General features: G+C 42.9%; 2 protein-coding genes across 4 annotated transcripts in view; one reads left to right on the top strand and one right to left on the bottom strand.

The window, feature by feature from the left end:
• LOC112920475 (histone H2B type 1-C/E/F/G/I) overlaps positions 1-4,583 on the bottom strand; it is a 25,695-nt gene extending 21,112 nt beyond the window's left edge. Inside the window, exons 1-2 of one of the 2 annotated variants that reach the window (XR_011995644.1) lie at positions 3,917-4,555; positions 3,331-3,563 (exon numbers count right to left, since the gene is read on the bottom strand). Coding sequence is in view for 1 of the 2 variants with exons in the window: in XM_025999251.2 (XP_025855036.1) it covers positions 3,926-4,306 (381 nt within the window). In the remaining variant the exon portion in view is untranslated. Of the gene's footprint in view, positions 1-995; positions 3,564-3,916 lie in introns of those variants that run through there. The other variant, XM_025999251.2, reaches the window with a different exon arrangement.
• H2AC6 (H2A clustered histone 6) lies at positions 4,579-14,866 on the top strand. Of its 2 annotated transcripts, XM_025999250.2 has the most exons (3): positions 4,579-5,152; positions 7,441-7,599; positions 12,269-14,866. In XM_025999250.2, the coding sequence occupies exon 1, from the start codon at positions 4,640-4,642 to the stop codon at positions 5,030-5,032; it is 393 nt and encodes a 130-aa protein (XP_025855035.1). In that variant the 5' UTR covers positions 4,579-4,639; the 3' UTR covers positions 5,033-5,152; positions 7,441-7,599; positions 12,269-14,866. The 2 variants fall into 2 exon arrangements, with proteins under 2 accessions (XP_025855035.1, XP_025855034.1); XM_025999249.2 differs by lacking the exon at positions 7,441-7,599 and having other exon boundaries at positions 4,640-5,152.

The raw sequence follows: 14,866 nt of genomic DNA, 5'->3' as shown, positions 1-14,866 counted from the left end.
AGGTATTTTCAATGTGAGGTATTTTCGTAAGTGTCATGTTAATTTTAACCACTCAGATTTTCTTTAGTTGCTCCTCTTCCTCTTCTGAGTTATTATTCTTCCCTGACTCCTGCCCCTATATTGACTGAGACATCTGAAGAAAACCCCTTGGTTTTCATACAAGGGAAAGCAAATGAACAACCCCCCGGCATATCTACTATAAGTAAATATGTCAACTCTTGAGCCTTGAGCAAAGGGACGTTCTCATCTCTGACCTATTATGTAGATTGAGTTATAGAGAATAGTTAAAGTTAAAACATAACAGTAAAAATCTACTTGGATTTTTCTTCAGGAACATTCTAAACTGTGTAAAAATATGAGACTTGCATGGATCAAATTGTTTTTAGGGATGTATATTTTGTATCCTCTAATTTAGAAATTGTCCAGGTATCCAAAGATTGGGCACTCAATTCTTAGAGTTATCTATGGATTATGAATTCAGCATTAAAGCTGACACATTGAGCTTTTATGATTTGCATGCAACTTTATAAATGTTAGCTGTTTTAAAAATGACATTATTGTGATTTAATTTAACTCAATGCATAATATACAGAAGTATAATTTTAAATAAAATGATTTTTAACTCTTCTAACTAGTAAACCTAGTGAAAGGAATTTAGTAAATTCGAGTTAATGAGTTGTTTTGTTTTTTTTTTAAAGAAAATAAACCCCAGACTGGTATGAACTAGAATATGGTACTAACATTATTCTTATTTCATGACAATAACAAAGAAAAGGACATAAGACCATTTTTAAAGCAAAATTAGTAATCTTAATTTAAAATATATGATTTTTCCCTATGAAATTATATACGATGAACTAAAAAATTTAAGTTGTTCCAAAATAGAGAAGTTCTGTTTTGTTTCTTATTACTATAACCTGTCAACTAAAACCACTAATTAAATTCAGTTAAACTTTCCTGTTTTCTCTAAGCTACAATTTAAAGAGGTAGCACAGTTAAAGCATCAGGAGAATTTTTATTTTGATTTGAATTTCTCTCTTTTTTTAAAGTTTTTATTGAATTCCAGTTAATTAACATACAGTGTAATATTAGTTTCAGGGACAGCAGTTCAATACAACAGCCTGTGGTCATCATGACAAGTGCCCTCCTTCATCCCCATCACCTATTTCCCCCATCCTCCACCTCCCCTCTGGTGACCATCAGTTTGTTCTCTAGTCAAGAGGTTTTCCTCTCTTTTTTTCACCTTATGATCCTATGTTTTGTTTCTTAAATCGCACATAAGAGTGACATTATAAGGTATTTGTCTTTCTCTGACTGACTTATCTCGATTAGTTAGCATAATACCCTCTAGCTCCTAATTTCTCTTTAAATCATGGTTTTTAGTGTTTATGTAAAGCCATTTAAAACGAGTTTGCATTACAATTTACTAATTTCCTGCTGAGATAGACGACTTGCTCAAATTGACTTGTATTCATAAAACAAAAATATTCTCAATCTTTGTGGAAGTTAGAGGAGCTAATGGCGAACCAGAATAAAACTTAAAGTTAGGAAAAACAGAGCCAGATTTAAGTGTGTTAATCAGATTTTAAAAAACACAAAGGTATCATTGAGAAACAGATGTAATTAAGAGCAGAGATCTCTCAGCCAACACTGAGAATATGAGTAAACTGCTGATATCTTTCTAAGTTTTGTAGGAAATTCTACTTTCCAGTGCCATAGCTCTCACAATAAACACATTAAGATTTAGAAACCATTAAGTGTTTATTTTATAAAAGTATTGGAAGCCTTCTCTTTTTGTATGGCTCAGTAATCTGATTTATAATACCATGTTTCTTCTCTCTTCTCTCTAACCTTACTTAAAGAGCCTGAAAGGATAATAATTTGGAATTACTGAATCATAAACTTTAGAGGCTTCCGCAGAGCAAGAGTCAGGCCCCTGCATGTTGGAGATTTGTTTAACTTTTCTTTCCTGTCATCAGTCTCCTGTAAGGCCTAGCCACTTTATGAAAGTCAAAAGTTATTACAGATTGCCAATTTATATTTGCTTTTTTTTTGATGCAGAAACTCTATTTTTGCAGATATTGACAACTATTTGGATACATAATGAGTAAACACGGAAATGATCGTTTTGAAAGGAAGAAAGAGGCAAGTATCTTCAGTTTCAGGAATCTACATACAGTATACAAACACAAAACACCAAACTCTGTGGATCACATTAAAGGCCAGAAGGAAAAACACCTACTTCCTGCTCATGTGTTCTCAAATGCTAAAGAATATCAGAATCCCCAAAGACAATCAACCTAAAAAAGATTAACACAAGAACTAGACTTCAGATTGCCTATCCTCTGCCACCAACTAAATCGCTTAACGATCTGACATAAAAGCACTAATGTGTAACCAACTGGCAGAGTGCCATCAGAATAAGAGCCAAAATAAGAAATAAATTTGGGCAAGAATACATTTCAGCATGCAAGAACCAAAGGCAGATAAGCATAAAATTCAAACTGCCCAGGACTGGGCAAGGCACTTCACCAGGTCACACATTTCTGTTGAGTCCTATGGCAGGACTTCAGTAAACGTCTTGGTGATTTTTCAGAAATAAATGATCAAGTAGTTAATGATTAGCCTGCCCATTGCTTGTATAAAAGGGAGAACAAGCTATAGAATTATCTCATCCAACAAATGGCAAACCAGAATTTTTATAAAAGAGAAGAGAAGGAAACAAACAAAAAACAAAACATTGTAGTCAGGCTGGTAATAGTGAATCTGCACAGTTTTTGGATAACCTGATTAGCTGGCAGTTAGGTCAGGGTCAGCCTGAACTGGAGCATCAGTCCTTGAGCAGGTTCGCTAGGCACACAGGGGGAAAAAAAATCCAATTTCAGTTGTTGAAGGACTCTGGAAACTTTACAGCTGGGCTGAGGAGCTAGTGTGACAAACCTCTCCAACTGCCTGTCCTGCATTATCATGTCCACCTTAACTAGTCCAGGGCTATACCATTTCTCAACTCTTCCAAGCTAGGCAACCAGAGCTGTGTTCCAATGGAAGCCTGTCTAGTGCCGGGCAAGCCCTTAGGATTCTTCCCAAATATTAATGAAATTTGCTGGTTTAAGATCATGAGGTCCTTATGTTAAGTAACCTGCTAATCTAAGCTACACATTTTACCCAAAATTGTACAAGACTTTGTGTTCTTTTGTAACAAAACTTATTCCCCTTATATTCCCGTTTCTAATAGAAAAAGCAAATTTCACTCAGAAGTATTGAAAATGTGTTCCAGACTTGGATAATACAAATGTTGAGAAAGGGCTTCGTTCACCTCAAAATCTTTACCTGGAGCGAAGTTCTCAAGTGCTTAAAGTAGGATTTCCCAGCCTGCAGACTACCGGCGATATGTTAAGTGAAAGCTCTTTTGGGAGACTCTTGAGTGTGCCCAGTTCAAAGGCGTCCTTCCTGTCGTCCCACCTCGTTCCTCCGCCGTTTCAGCTCTCTGGGAGACAAGTTACCCAGCAATTTTGAGCTGGAGCCTTCCAGAGGAGGTCGATCCTGACTAAGCCACCAGACACCTATAAAGATCGTAAATTTGTATCGTCAGATTCAACAAAATTACGACAAACTGAGCAAACTCCTAACAGGAGTTCTAATGGAGATCAACCCTAGAAGCATAGAGTAACAGGACCTAACGTTTGGCACATAAATTCTGGCAGTTATTAACATCAACTTCAGCACTGTACTGCCCCCTACCAGTAAGAGAAAATGCTACAAATTTTCTCAAGTGTTAAGGACTTTCTAATGAGAGCTGGACACTTTGCCCCAACTGTCATCATGCAAAACTTCTGTTAAGTGTAAATTACAGCTCTCTTAAGATCGGTGGGTGGCTCTGAAAAGAGCCTTTGGGTTTGGGGAAGGAGACGCTTACTTAGCACGTTTACTTGGAGCTGGTGTACTTGGTGACGGCCTTGGTGCCCTCGGACACGGCGTGCTTGGCCAGCTCCCCGGGCAGCAGCAGGCGCACGGCCGTCTGGATCTCCCTGGACGTGATGGTCGAGCGCTTGTTGTAATGCGCCAGGCGCGACGCCTCGCCCGCGATGCGCTCGAAGATGTCGTTGACGAACGAGTTCATGATGCCCATGGCCTTGGACGAGATGCCCGTGTCGGGGTGCACCTGCTTCAGCACCTTGTACACGTACACCGAGTAGCTCTCCTTGCGGCTGCGCTTGCGCTTCTTGCCGTCCTTCTTCTGCGCCTTGGTCACCGCCTTCTTGGAGCCCTTCTTCGGGGCCGGCGCGGACTTGGCGGGCTCGGGCATATTAAAACCTCAGTGTCCGAAGCGAAATGAAAGTAGGAAGCGAATCTCTGCTACTTATAGGGCTTTTATGCTAATGAAGGATGCAGACAGAGTCTTAGTTCATTGGAAGACAAGCAGCGAGGCTGTCATCCATGGGCAGAACTATGCAAATAAGGTATGGAAATAGAGCTTTTCTATTGGTTACTTGACTGAGTCTAGCTATTAGCCAATCAGACACCCGGACATACTCCCCAGGAAATGTCTATAAAAGCAGCCATGTTTCTACCTACTTCACTGCTAGGTTTGTTTGGCAAGTAAATAGCTTTCTTGCGTTGGCGTCTCCTTTCTTCTACGATGTCTGGACGTGGCAAGCAGGGCGGCAAGGCTCGGGCCAAAGCGAAGTCTCGTTCCTCTCGTGCTGGGCTGCAATTTCCCGTTGGCCGCGTCCACCGCCTGCTCCGCAAGGGCAACTACGCGGAGCGGGTCGGGGCGGGCGCGCCGGTGTACCTGGCGGCCGTGCTGGAGTACCTGACGGCCGAGATCCTGGAGCTGGCGGGCAACGCGGCCCGCGACAACAAGAAGACGCGCATCATCCCGCGCCACCTGCAGCTGGCCATCCGCAACGACGAGGAGCTCAACAAGCTGCTGGGCCGCGTGACCATCGCGCAGGGCGGCGTCCTGCCCAACATCCAGGCCGTGCTGCTGCCCAAGAAGACCGAGAGCCACCACAAGGCCAAGGGGAAGTGATTTTGTAAACCTCTGCGTTTTCGGAAACGCTTTCAAACCCAAAGGCTCTTTTCAGAGCCCCCCACCAATTCAAAGGAAGAGCTAATGCCGCACTTTAGATAAGGGAGGAAATGGGAAAAGGTAAGTTCAGCTTTTTGCCAAAGTAGGATATAGAGGGTTCTCCGGTTTCGAGAAAAAGTTCAAGATGCTGGTCTATCAATAATGGGAAATGGCAAATTGACTAGCATCTGACCATTGAATGTACTTGGTGACCTCCCTAATGCACGCCTATCAGACGGAGTGGTTTAACCGCAGAACTCTTCCCGCGGCCTCTAAATTTTGTCTTGCAAACTTGCGTGCTCTTGAAAGCAAACTAACCAAGTAGCACGATAATGTCCATACGCCAACCCTCTTAGACGCCTCGTCTTCGGCTCCAAGCAACCCTTGTTAACTAAATTGTAAAAGAGATAGATTCTGCCCCTGTAAGTTGTAAAACAATCCCTGAAGCCTAAGGCAGTGAAAGTCTTATGAGAAATGACTTCTCGGCGTTAATATAAGGTGGGTCACAACACTGAGTGGATCCAGATTCGAATTGCAGCTTCTCCCTGTTCACAAGGTAATCGTATTTGGGGCTAGTTTCTCGGGTGTGTCCTCTCTAAATCGGCGTAAGTTGGTGATGTCATAATTGCATTTTTTGTCCCAACTAAACCACGTAAAGCCCCTAGCCTAGATCAGTGCCTAACAGTCAACGAACTGGAGTGAATTACATTTCGAGGCTCAAATGTCTAGATTTATAAGGCAGCCCAAGGATGTGGTACTTTAGCTGCTCCAGCTCCAAAAGTAGCAATCTGGGGGCCGTGCAAAAGTTCCTACGGTCTTATTCTGTAGGGTCGAATTTCACGAAGTGTTTCTTCAGGATGACTTGATTTATGCTTTGGAGAATGAGTGCGCCGCAGTTTCGGCCTCCCTCTGCGCGCAGAGACTCGGACAGCCCAAGCAAAAACCATGTCTTTTTCAAAGGCTGTTTGAGCCCGGGAGATAATCTAAACCTAAACTCCCCCCCTGGACGCGCCTCCCACTTTCAAAATATTGCAGCTCGTAAAGTGGTCTGGAGGCAGCCCCCACCCTCCCCCGCCCTCCTCCTCCTCCCCCTCCCGCCTGCCACCTGCCCCCAGCCCCGCCTCCCCTTCCTTGGCCTTGCTATCATCAGGGGAAAAAAGTGGCTAGTGTCTGTGAGTCTGGGGAAGGAAAAGTGGCAGGAAATGGCCACAGGTTAGAATTTCCCTTGGAGCTAGCTGTTAACGATTCTTATATGTAGCCCGACTGCAAATCTTCACTCCGGGGATGTCTGGCCCCACAGCGTTCTAGGCTAGGGGTCTACTCAGGCGACTGGGTTATTCCACTCAATTTCTTGTATGCTGGAGAACATGGCTCCTTAAGTCAGATCGCTTTGTATAAGCCTAGCAATCCTCTTCATTAACCTTCCAGATTGCTTTTCAGGCCGGCTCCAGCACTGACCAGGTGCGTGACCTTGGGCTTGATGCCTCCACCTCCCCGGCTTACATTCCTTCCTTCCTGCTCACCTTCGCTCACCTCATGATGAAATGAGTAGGCTCAGCAGGCACTCAGGAGTAATGGCCAACACTTACTAAGCATTACTGTGTCCGGCACAGTTCATGCTTCCAGAAAATTCATGCAACCCAACCCTCCAGCAGTCGGTGCTATCCCTACCTGGATTTTAAGGAGGAGGAAACAGGAACAGAGCATAAAAAATTTGTCTAAGTCCCAAGGTCAGGAAGCCAAGCACTTTAACGCTGGCTGGTCTGTGAACACTGCTCCCTAAGAGATTATTGTCAAAAGAATGAAACCAGTAAAAACTCAATACATGATGCGTTAACTTTGTCCACATACCAGAAGGTTACCGGTTGCATACTACACTGAAGAATTTAAGGGAAGGAGGAGCGGGGTTCCCCCTGTAATCTACAGAAAGGAAGGTGAATCTTGGCGGTGGGTTAGCACTGTAAACCTGGGGAAAGCAAATGCACTTTTGAATCAAGGGGACAAATCTGGAGGTGGTTTGGTAAAGAGCTACAGGAAATTGATAAACTAATTTTCTGTGATGAATGAGGAAGGAGTTAGATTTGACTTTGAATTATTCTTTCGGGGCTCCAGTAACAAAACTTTGTATATGATTGATGAATAATACATTGTGTTAATTTTGTTTGTTTCATCTTGGACAAGACCTCCTTAAAGTCAAAGACCCCATCTTGTTAACTTATTAAGTCAACATAGACCATAAACACTTGAAAATTAGGCATTGTGTAAATTTTGAGCTGAGTCAATGGCTGGGCCACTAAGAAACACTTTGTTCTAGAGGAGACGGTAATTAGACACCAGACTAACAGGTTGCTAATAACATCTCTTTCCAGTAGAAAATCTCTTCTGAAAATCTAATTTGCACTGGTACCTTATTTGGGGAGCTTCAAAGAAACACAGAAGGTGCCAATTGACCAGCTCTTACCTAAGAGCTACAGCCAAAAGGCTCTCCAGAGGACACGCCTCAGAGATCTTCTAGCTCCTCTTCTCAAGTATGCTTCTTTCCCTTCTACTTTGAAACCTCACTGTTTATATCCAAAAGCCCTAGTTATGTCTTTGGAAAATTCTCCAGTGAGCAATAAACTCTCAGTAGTTTCAGTTGGTTTCCAGCTATTGGGCGGGTCTCCACCCGCCATGCCTCAAGGGTCCTGGGGAGGATCATCTCAACTGGGACAAATTCCTGAGAATGATAAACCCAGGCCTCCCAATTACTGAAGACACCTGGACACCAGGGACAAAAAGTTGATCTCAGGGATTTACTGAGACGTGAGGCTAAGACAGAATCATTATCTGGTGATATAGGACATTACCAACAAAACAGATCAGTATGATACAGTATTACCAATTAGAAAATCCCATTTTATATTTCCAAATCATCTAGGCAGATTTCCTTTCCTCTGTCCACCGCACAGTCACTAACAATTTTTCTGTGATCATTGGAATTGGTTGGTTGGTTGTTTTTTTTAGGAATATGATATATTTTATAATTAGTTATAAAAATTATATATGTATTTTCAGGTCAATGACATTACCATCTAAGGGTTTGTCGTCTTTTGATCCTAAGTTGTAATTATCAGTGCAAATATTCCTGTTAAATATAATGTGTGTGTATTATTAGAGATTATTAGGAATTTCACTGAGGATTCCCCAGGCATATACTGAAATCGGAAATAAGGCCTCATATGTAGAATTTGGCATGCAAACTTGAAAATAAAGTGAAGTTGCAGGCATGAAATTAGTGTAGCCCTCCTAAAAAAAAAAAAAATCAGAACTTCATTGGACTACATTATATTGCAGTTGTTTGCTTGAACTGTAGTCTGGGCAGGGCCGACAGAACCAGCATCCCTTAGGGGCTTAGGAGTAATGTACCTCATTATAGTTGAGGTTCCTTCTGAAAGAAGCAAGTGTGCTAAGCTTCAGACTCATTGCCCTATGTGGTTTGTCTGCCAGTTGGAGTTTCAACCTTGACCACATTCCTCATTGTCAGGGACACCAGGTGGTGGCAGGTGAGCATGTCCATTCCCTCCTACATTTGGAGATAGCCAGAGCTGGAAGTACTGGGCTTGACTTGGCACTACAACAAATTGTTCTTGTATTAAAGGCCTATTTCAAAGGGTCAGACAATGATGTGCTCTAAATTTTAGAACCTTGGATTTTGGTACTAGTTCCTTTTTTTTTTTTTAAGATTTTATCTATTCACTTGAGGGAAGGAGAGAGAGAGAGAAAGAGAGAGTGAGAGAGAGAGAGAGAGAAGAAGCAAGGGGAGGGGCAGAAGGAGAGGAGAAGCAGACTTCCTGCTCAGCTGGGAACCTGACTTGGTGCTCCATCCCGGGATTCCATCTCAGGACTTGATCTCAGGACCCTGGGATCATGACCCGAGCCGAAAGCAGGCGCTCAACAAACTGAACCACCCAGGTGCCCCACTAGTTCCTATTCTTGATGATTTCATCAGTAGTGCATTTCAAAGGCTAGCTAGATGCCGTAATGTTCCAAGTTTACATCTCCAGCTCCGACCTCTCCTTCGAACAGCAAATGTGTGTATACACATTTCTACTTAACACCTTCACTTGGAACTCTCTTCTCAGCCTGAATACATCTAAGATACAGAAGTTGACATTGTGGTCTCTAAGCCTGTTATTTCCTCCTATCTTTCCAGCTCGGGAAGTGACACAGCCTTAAAGCCATTTGATTGAGCCAAAATTTTAAAAGTGAGCCTCACCCCCTTCCCTTCATCTCCACAAATCTAGACTATCTTAGGTCATGTCACCTACACCCCAACATATGTCTTGATCTATTCTCCACATTCCTTTATCATGACCTGAGGAGCCACCCAAGACCACCTCTGGACTCTGCCCATGTCCTGGACTTCATCTCCATCTCACTGTTCCAGCCATACTAGTCTCTTCCCTCCTGTCAAGCTTTTTGCTGCTTCAAGACACTTTCATTGGCACTCTTATTCTCTGAAATACCTATGCTCCAATGTGTCTTCCAGCAAGCTCCTTCTCCACCTTCAGGCCTGTCTGAAATAGACCTACCCAGACAGATTACAGATCTGAATACAAAAGGCAAACATTAGATGAAATTTCAGGAAACACTTTAACCTCAGTTTTGTACGTGTGTGTGTGTGTGTGTGTGTGTGTTTTGAGGGGTAGATGTTGCTATCAAGCAAGGCAGGAAACACAAAACCATGTAAGAAAGGACATGAGCCACATAGGCTAAAAGGAAATTTAAGACACAATATAATAGAAAAAAAGACCAAACAGGATATTTGGTGTCTATTATTAAATTCAAATGGCCAGTGCATCTGAGGGAAAAAAAAAGTTAACCTTTCTGGTAGTTCAGTTTTGTGTATAACAGCAACAAAGGGATACTGAAACTAATAATACGTAGGCCTGCTGAGGATGATGAATTGCCACTGCCTTTAATCTTCTGAAAAATTCTCCTGGTGATGTGTATTTAAATGTATTATTAGACATTTGGCCTTTGTACAACAAATTAGTACTAAATAAATAATGAAATAAACCAAACAGGAAAAAAAATTAGACACTTGGAAAAAAAAAGGGTGCCTGCCATCTAGAAACAAAAGCCCCACCATGTAAGGTCATATGAGGTGAGATTGTTAACTTTTATAAGCATTTGAGTGTAAAGTGTAAAAATGAGCATGTAGTAAGCTTGTAACTGAAAGTATAAAAAGTAAAATAAAAAAGTAACCTCTCTGTTCAATTCTCACCTCAGATCACATTCTACTATCACTGTTTAGATTCTTTAAAAAATAGCCCACGATTTATTTATTGGATCCCTTGCCCTTTGCCTTTTCTGATTACATCCTCTGCTCCACAAGTTAGGGACCTGTTCTGTCTACAGCAGAGGGCCTGGCATGAGGAGACCACTCAACTCTGCCGAATGAACAGGGGATGGATATTGTAGCCCAGAGAGGCCTTCTCTGAGCCCAGCACACAGTGATCTGAATTTCTATGGAAAGCTGTCTGCCCACTAACCGCTGTCCATACCTTGTCTGCTAGCCCTCTGCAGTCTCCAGGCATGCAGTGAAACGGGGAAACATGCCCACTTGCTTTCCACACTTAACCTCTTCCCAGCTTTGTGCACTAACCTCTCCAGACTTAATGTCTCATGATAACCCTCTGGAAGCCCTCCATTCTTCTAAGGGCCTGTTCTCTGCTGGCTGTTATCATGCATAAAAGAATCCTCTTGAATACGCTACTGCTAACTGGTCTGTGGTAACTAAATGTTTGCTCTGAATCGTGGAAAGAAAAGAGTCATACAGCTGGTGTGTGTGACAAAATCAATGCTTTTCATCCACTCACAATGTCTGCTCTGCGCAGAAGGGCACCTCGCTGGCTTTTACATTCTAATGCTGAGATTATCCAGTTAACACGCTCTTTTCCCGGGTGTTTTTGAAGAATTCTATCCTCTGTGTCTCTCTACCCCAGCACTTCACCTCCTCCCCATATAATAGATCTTCAGTAAATACCCAGAATGAATGTGCTGACAACAAAACTTGTATCTGCACAGAAAGGGAATAATCACTAAGCTGCAGGGACTTGGTTTATTCCTGGGTTGTGTACCATGTTAACCATCACTCTGCCTTAAATTCCAGTTGCTCATTTTGGAGGGAGATATGTAACTGGTATGTAACTGGTCCTAAAGCTGCTCTGTCCAATACAGTAGCCACTAGCCACATGTGACATTTTCAATTTAAATAAAACAATTAAAAATTCAGGCTTCAGTTGCACTAAGTACATTTCAAGTTGCTGATGGCTCCTTACTGGACAGCAAAGATATAGAACACTTCTATCCTTCCAGAAAGTTCTATCAATAGCATTGGGAGTACCTATCCTTGTCCTTCTGGGCTAACATGTTCAAGAGCACTTAATCAACTTCCTCCAGGTGGCTCCGAGGATATACGGTTGCCAGATAAAATACAGGATGCTTGGGGCGCCTGGGTGGCTCAGTCAGTGGAGTGTCCAACTCTTGATTTCAGCTCAAGTCATGATCTCAGGGTCAGCACTCAGCACAGTGATTTTCTACCCCTCCTTCACCTTCTGCCCCTCTCCCCACTCACTCACTCTCTAAAATAAATACTCTGGGCACCTAAATGTCTGAGTGGTTGAGCATCTGCCTTTGGCTCAGGTCGTGATCCTGGGGTCCTGGTACTGTGTCCCATATTGCGCTCCCCACAGGTAGCCTGCTTCTCCCTCTACCTATGTCTCTGCCTCTCTGTGTGTCTCTCATTAATAAATAAATAAAATCTTTAAAAAAATTAAATACTCTTTTAAAAAGAATAAAATGTTGGGTGATCAGTTAAATCTAAATGGCAAATAAGCAACAAATAATTGTTTTAGACTAAATGTGCTCCAAAATATTGCATGAAACATACTATAGTAAAACAAAAATTATTTATCTGAAACTCAGATTTAACCAAGCATCTTTCATTTGTATTTGCCAAACAGGCAACCCTGCCTGAAAGCAAAATGAGAGTATCTTCCCTGGGAACCTGGGTCCTTTTATGGGGAGTTTCTCTGTGAGGAACTGAGAAGGGCTGATACCAGAAACGAGTCTGTAAATTTTGCTGCATGTGTTGAGGATGGCTGAGAAAGAAGTTCCTAACTACATTTACTTTGGTTTCTACTCTTTCCTTAGGTTTCAAGAGCTTCTCACTACAGAGATCTCTGGGTCAAGCGAGTCTGTGAAACTCATCGGTTCTCAGCAATAAATGAATGGATGGTGCCAGTGTTCTGACATCAGTGATCGCTTCTGCACCTGCAAATTTTTTCCTATTGAAAACTTTTCTGGGTTTATGTCTCTGTGTGTACACATACATATGCCTTGGGGATAAGGAGAGGAAGGGGAGAGAAACATGATTAAAGGGAAGCTCTCTTTAGTACAAAATATGTCTGATGTTTTGAGTAAGTAATATATTCAGAGAATTCAAACAAATCAAGATAACAATATATTTAATGAGAATCCACTCCTCCACTGGTTTATCCCACTAGGTAGCCATTCGTTTTCTTATTTATCCGCCATTGTTAATTCATGCAGATGTGAGTCAAGCCCCATACCCCCTCGCCTTCATTGCTAAAAGATAGCAGACCATAGACACCATTCTGCACTTGCTCTTGTCCATAACAATTATCTTGGAGAACTTTCCAGATGTGAAAGCAGGGAGCTTTCTGTGTGCTGTCCTATGGTATTGCACTGTGTCAATGCATCTTAGTTTATGTGACCTGTCCCCTGTTGGTGGGCACATAAAACAATGCTAGAGTGATAAGCCCTGATTTATGACACAACTGAAATTGTCCTCCTATTCTGCTGGGGTTGTGGAAAGTGAACAGCCACCAATCACTTTCGGGTTGGACTCAGGTTCTTTGCCTTAGAAACGAAATTGTCTTAACCAAGTTAGTAATTTTGAGCCTCGATTTCTTCATCTGTAGTATGGAGGTAATACATACCTTAAGAGACTATGACAATGAAAAAAAAAAACACATGTATGAATTGTTTGAAGCTCAAAAGAACAGCACAAATAAGATTATTTAACTTTCCACACCATTTCTTTAGTGAGAATCATAGATAATATATTGCAATAATAACAGATTCCCCAAATTCCAGGCAGTTATGAGGAAGTAAAAGGTGGTACATGGAATCAGGAAGGCAGTTTCATCAATTACCTGCTTAAGACATCTCCCAAGTGAGATGGCCATTTCCTGCCCTCTTCACAGGAGTCAGAAAACACACTCTTCCAATTTCCCTGCATCTGTCTCCTTATTGCTCTTTTTTCTTCAATCAAGGTCAAGTTTTGTCTATTTGTGTATTTGTTTGTTTCTAAGGTCAAGTTTTGAAAATATCTGTGCTACACTGTAAAGTCTGCTTGTGCTGTGGGCCGGGGGGCTGCCTGGTGCATTGCCATATGGCCAGCTGTCCCCATGGTGCCTGACTTTGCTGGCATACACTGGTCAGTCAAGAAACAGCTGATGACTTCATAAGGTGGGGTTGTAAGAAGGAGGCTTCTATATAACAAATCCATATACCAAGTGGTTCATGCAGCTGCACACACACAGATACATCTACACACAGCAGACATGCAGGGATACCTTCTGGAAAGGCATGGGAATCTGGAGCTGAATTACTTGGGTTCATGTTCCAGCTGTGCCAATAACTACCTGTCTGACTGGGAGTAAGTGACCTGCCATACCTGAGGGTTAAACTTTTCATCTCTGGAATGGGACAACACCTCTCAGAGTTTTAAGAATGAATCAAATGAGGTGGCATATGAGAAAACACAGGGTTCAGGGGCGCCTGGGTGGTGCAGTTGGTTAAGCGGCTGACTCTTGATGTCCGCTCAGGTCATGATCTCAGGGTGGTGGGATGGAACCCTGGGTCAGGCTCCACTCTTATGGGGGAACCTGCTGGAGGTTCTCCCTCTCCCTCTGCCCCTCCCCACCACTTGTCTGCACATACACATGTGAGCCCAAGCTCTCTCTCTTAAATATGTAAATCTTTTTTTAAAAGCATATTGTTCCTTGTAAAGCCTAATATAAACATGTGCAAAACTATGTCGATGGAGATCTATCTATCTACCTATCATGGATGGATCCATCTGTCTATCTCTGAAAGCAGGAAAGCAAAAGTAGAGAGGATGCTGGGACTCCCCCGAGGATTCGCTGGTTTCTGCTAAGGACTGACAGAGCTGGAACACTACCTGTTTCTGGTGGCAGCTGGGCCTCTGCCGGGAAGAGGCTCCCAGAAGGGAGTCTGACAGACACACAGTGTGGAGGTGACAGGAGATGCTCCCACTCACCTCCCACCAGGACTCTCCCGTGGACTGAAGCAGCAGCCCCGGCTACCTGGGTGGGCCTTTTAAACTCAGCTGAGCTGCCTTCCAAGAACAGAGCCTCCCAAGACAGGGATGCCCCACACACTGCCCACTCTTGTCTGCACTCCCCTTGGTCCCTCGACAGGGAGAATTCATCCCGACTGGGTATCTGAGCAACCTTGACAGAGAAAAGGAAAACTCAGGAGGCTATTAGAAAGAAAGGTGCTGGGTGCCTGGGTGGCTCAGTCGGTTGGACATCTACCTTCGACTCGGGTCATGATCCTGGGACCTGGAATCAAGCCCCACATCAGGCTCTCTGCTCAGCAGCAGGGTCTGCTTCTGCCTCTCCCTCTGCCCCTCCCGCAGCTCACTCTCGCTTTCTCTCTCTGTCTCAAATAAACAAAATCTTTAAAGAAAAAAAAAAAAAA

Source organism: Vulpes vulpes, chromosome 12 (genome assembly GCF_048418805.1).
Source record: "Vulpes vulpes isolate BD-2025 chromosome 12, VulVul3, whole genome shotgun sequence".
NCBI lineage: Eukaryota > Metazoa > Chordata > Mammalia > Carnivora > Canidae > Vulpes > Vulpes vulpes.
Note: the sequence above shows the minus strand (reverse complement) of the source record. Positions and strands in the feature narration are given on the sequence as shown.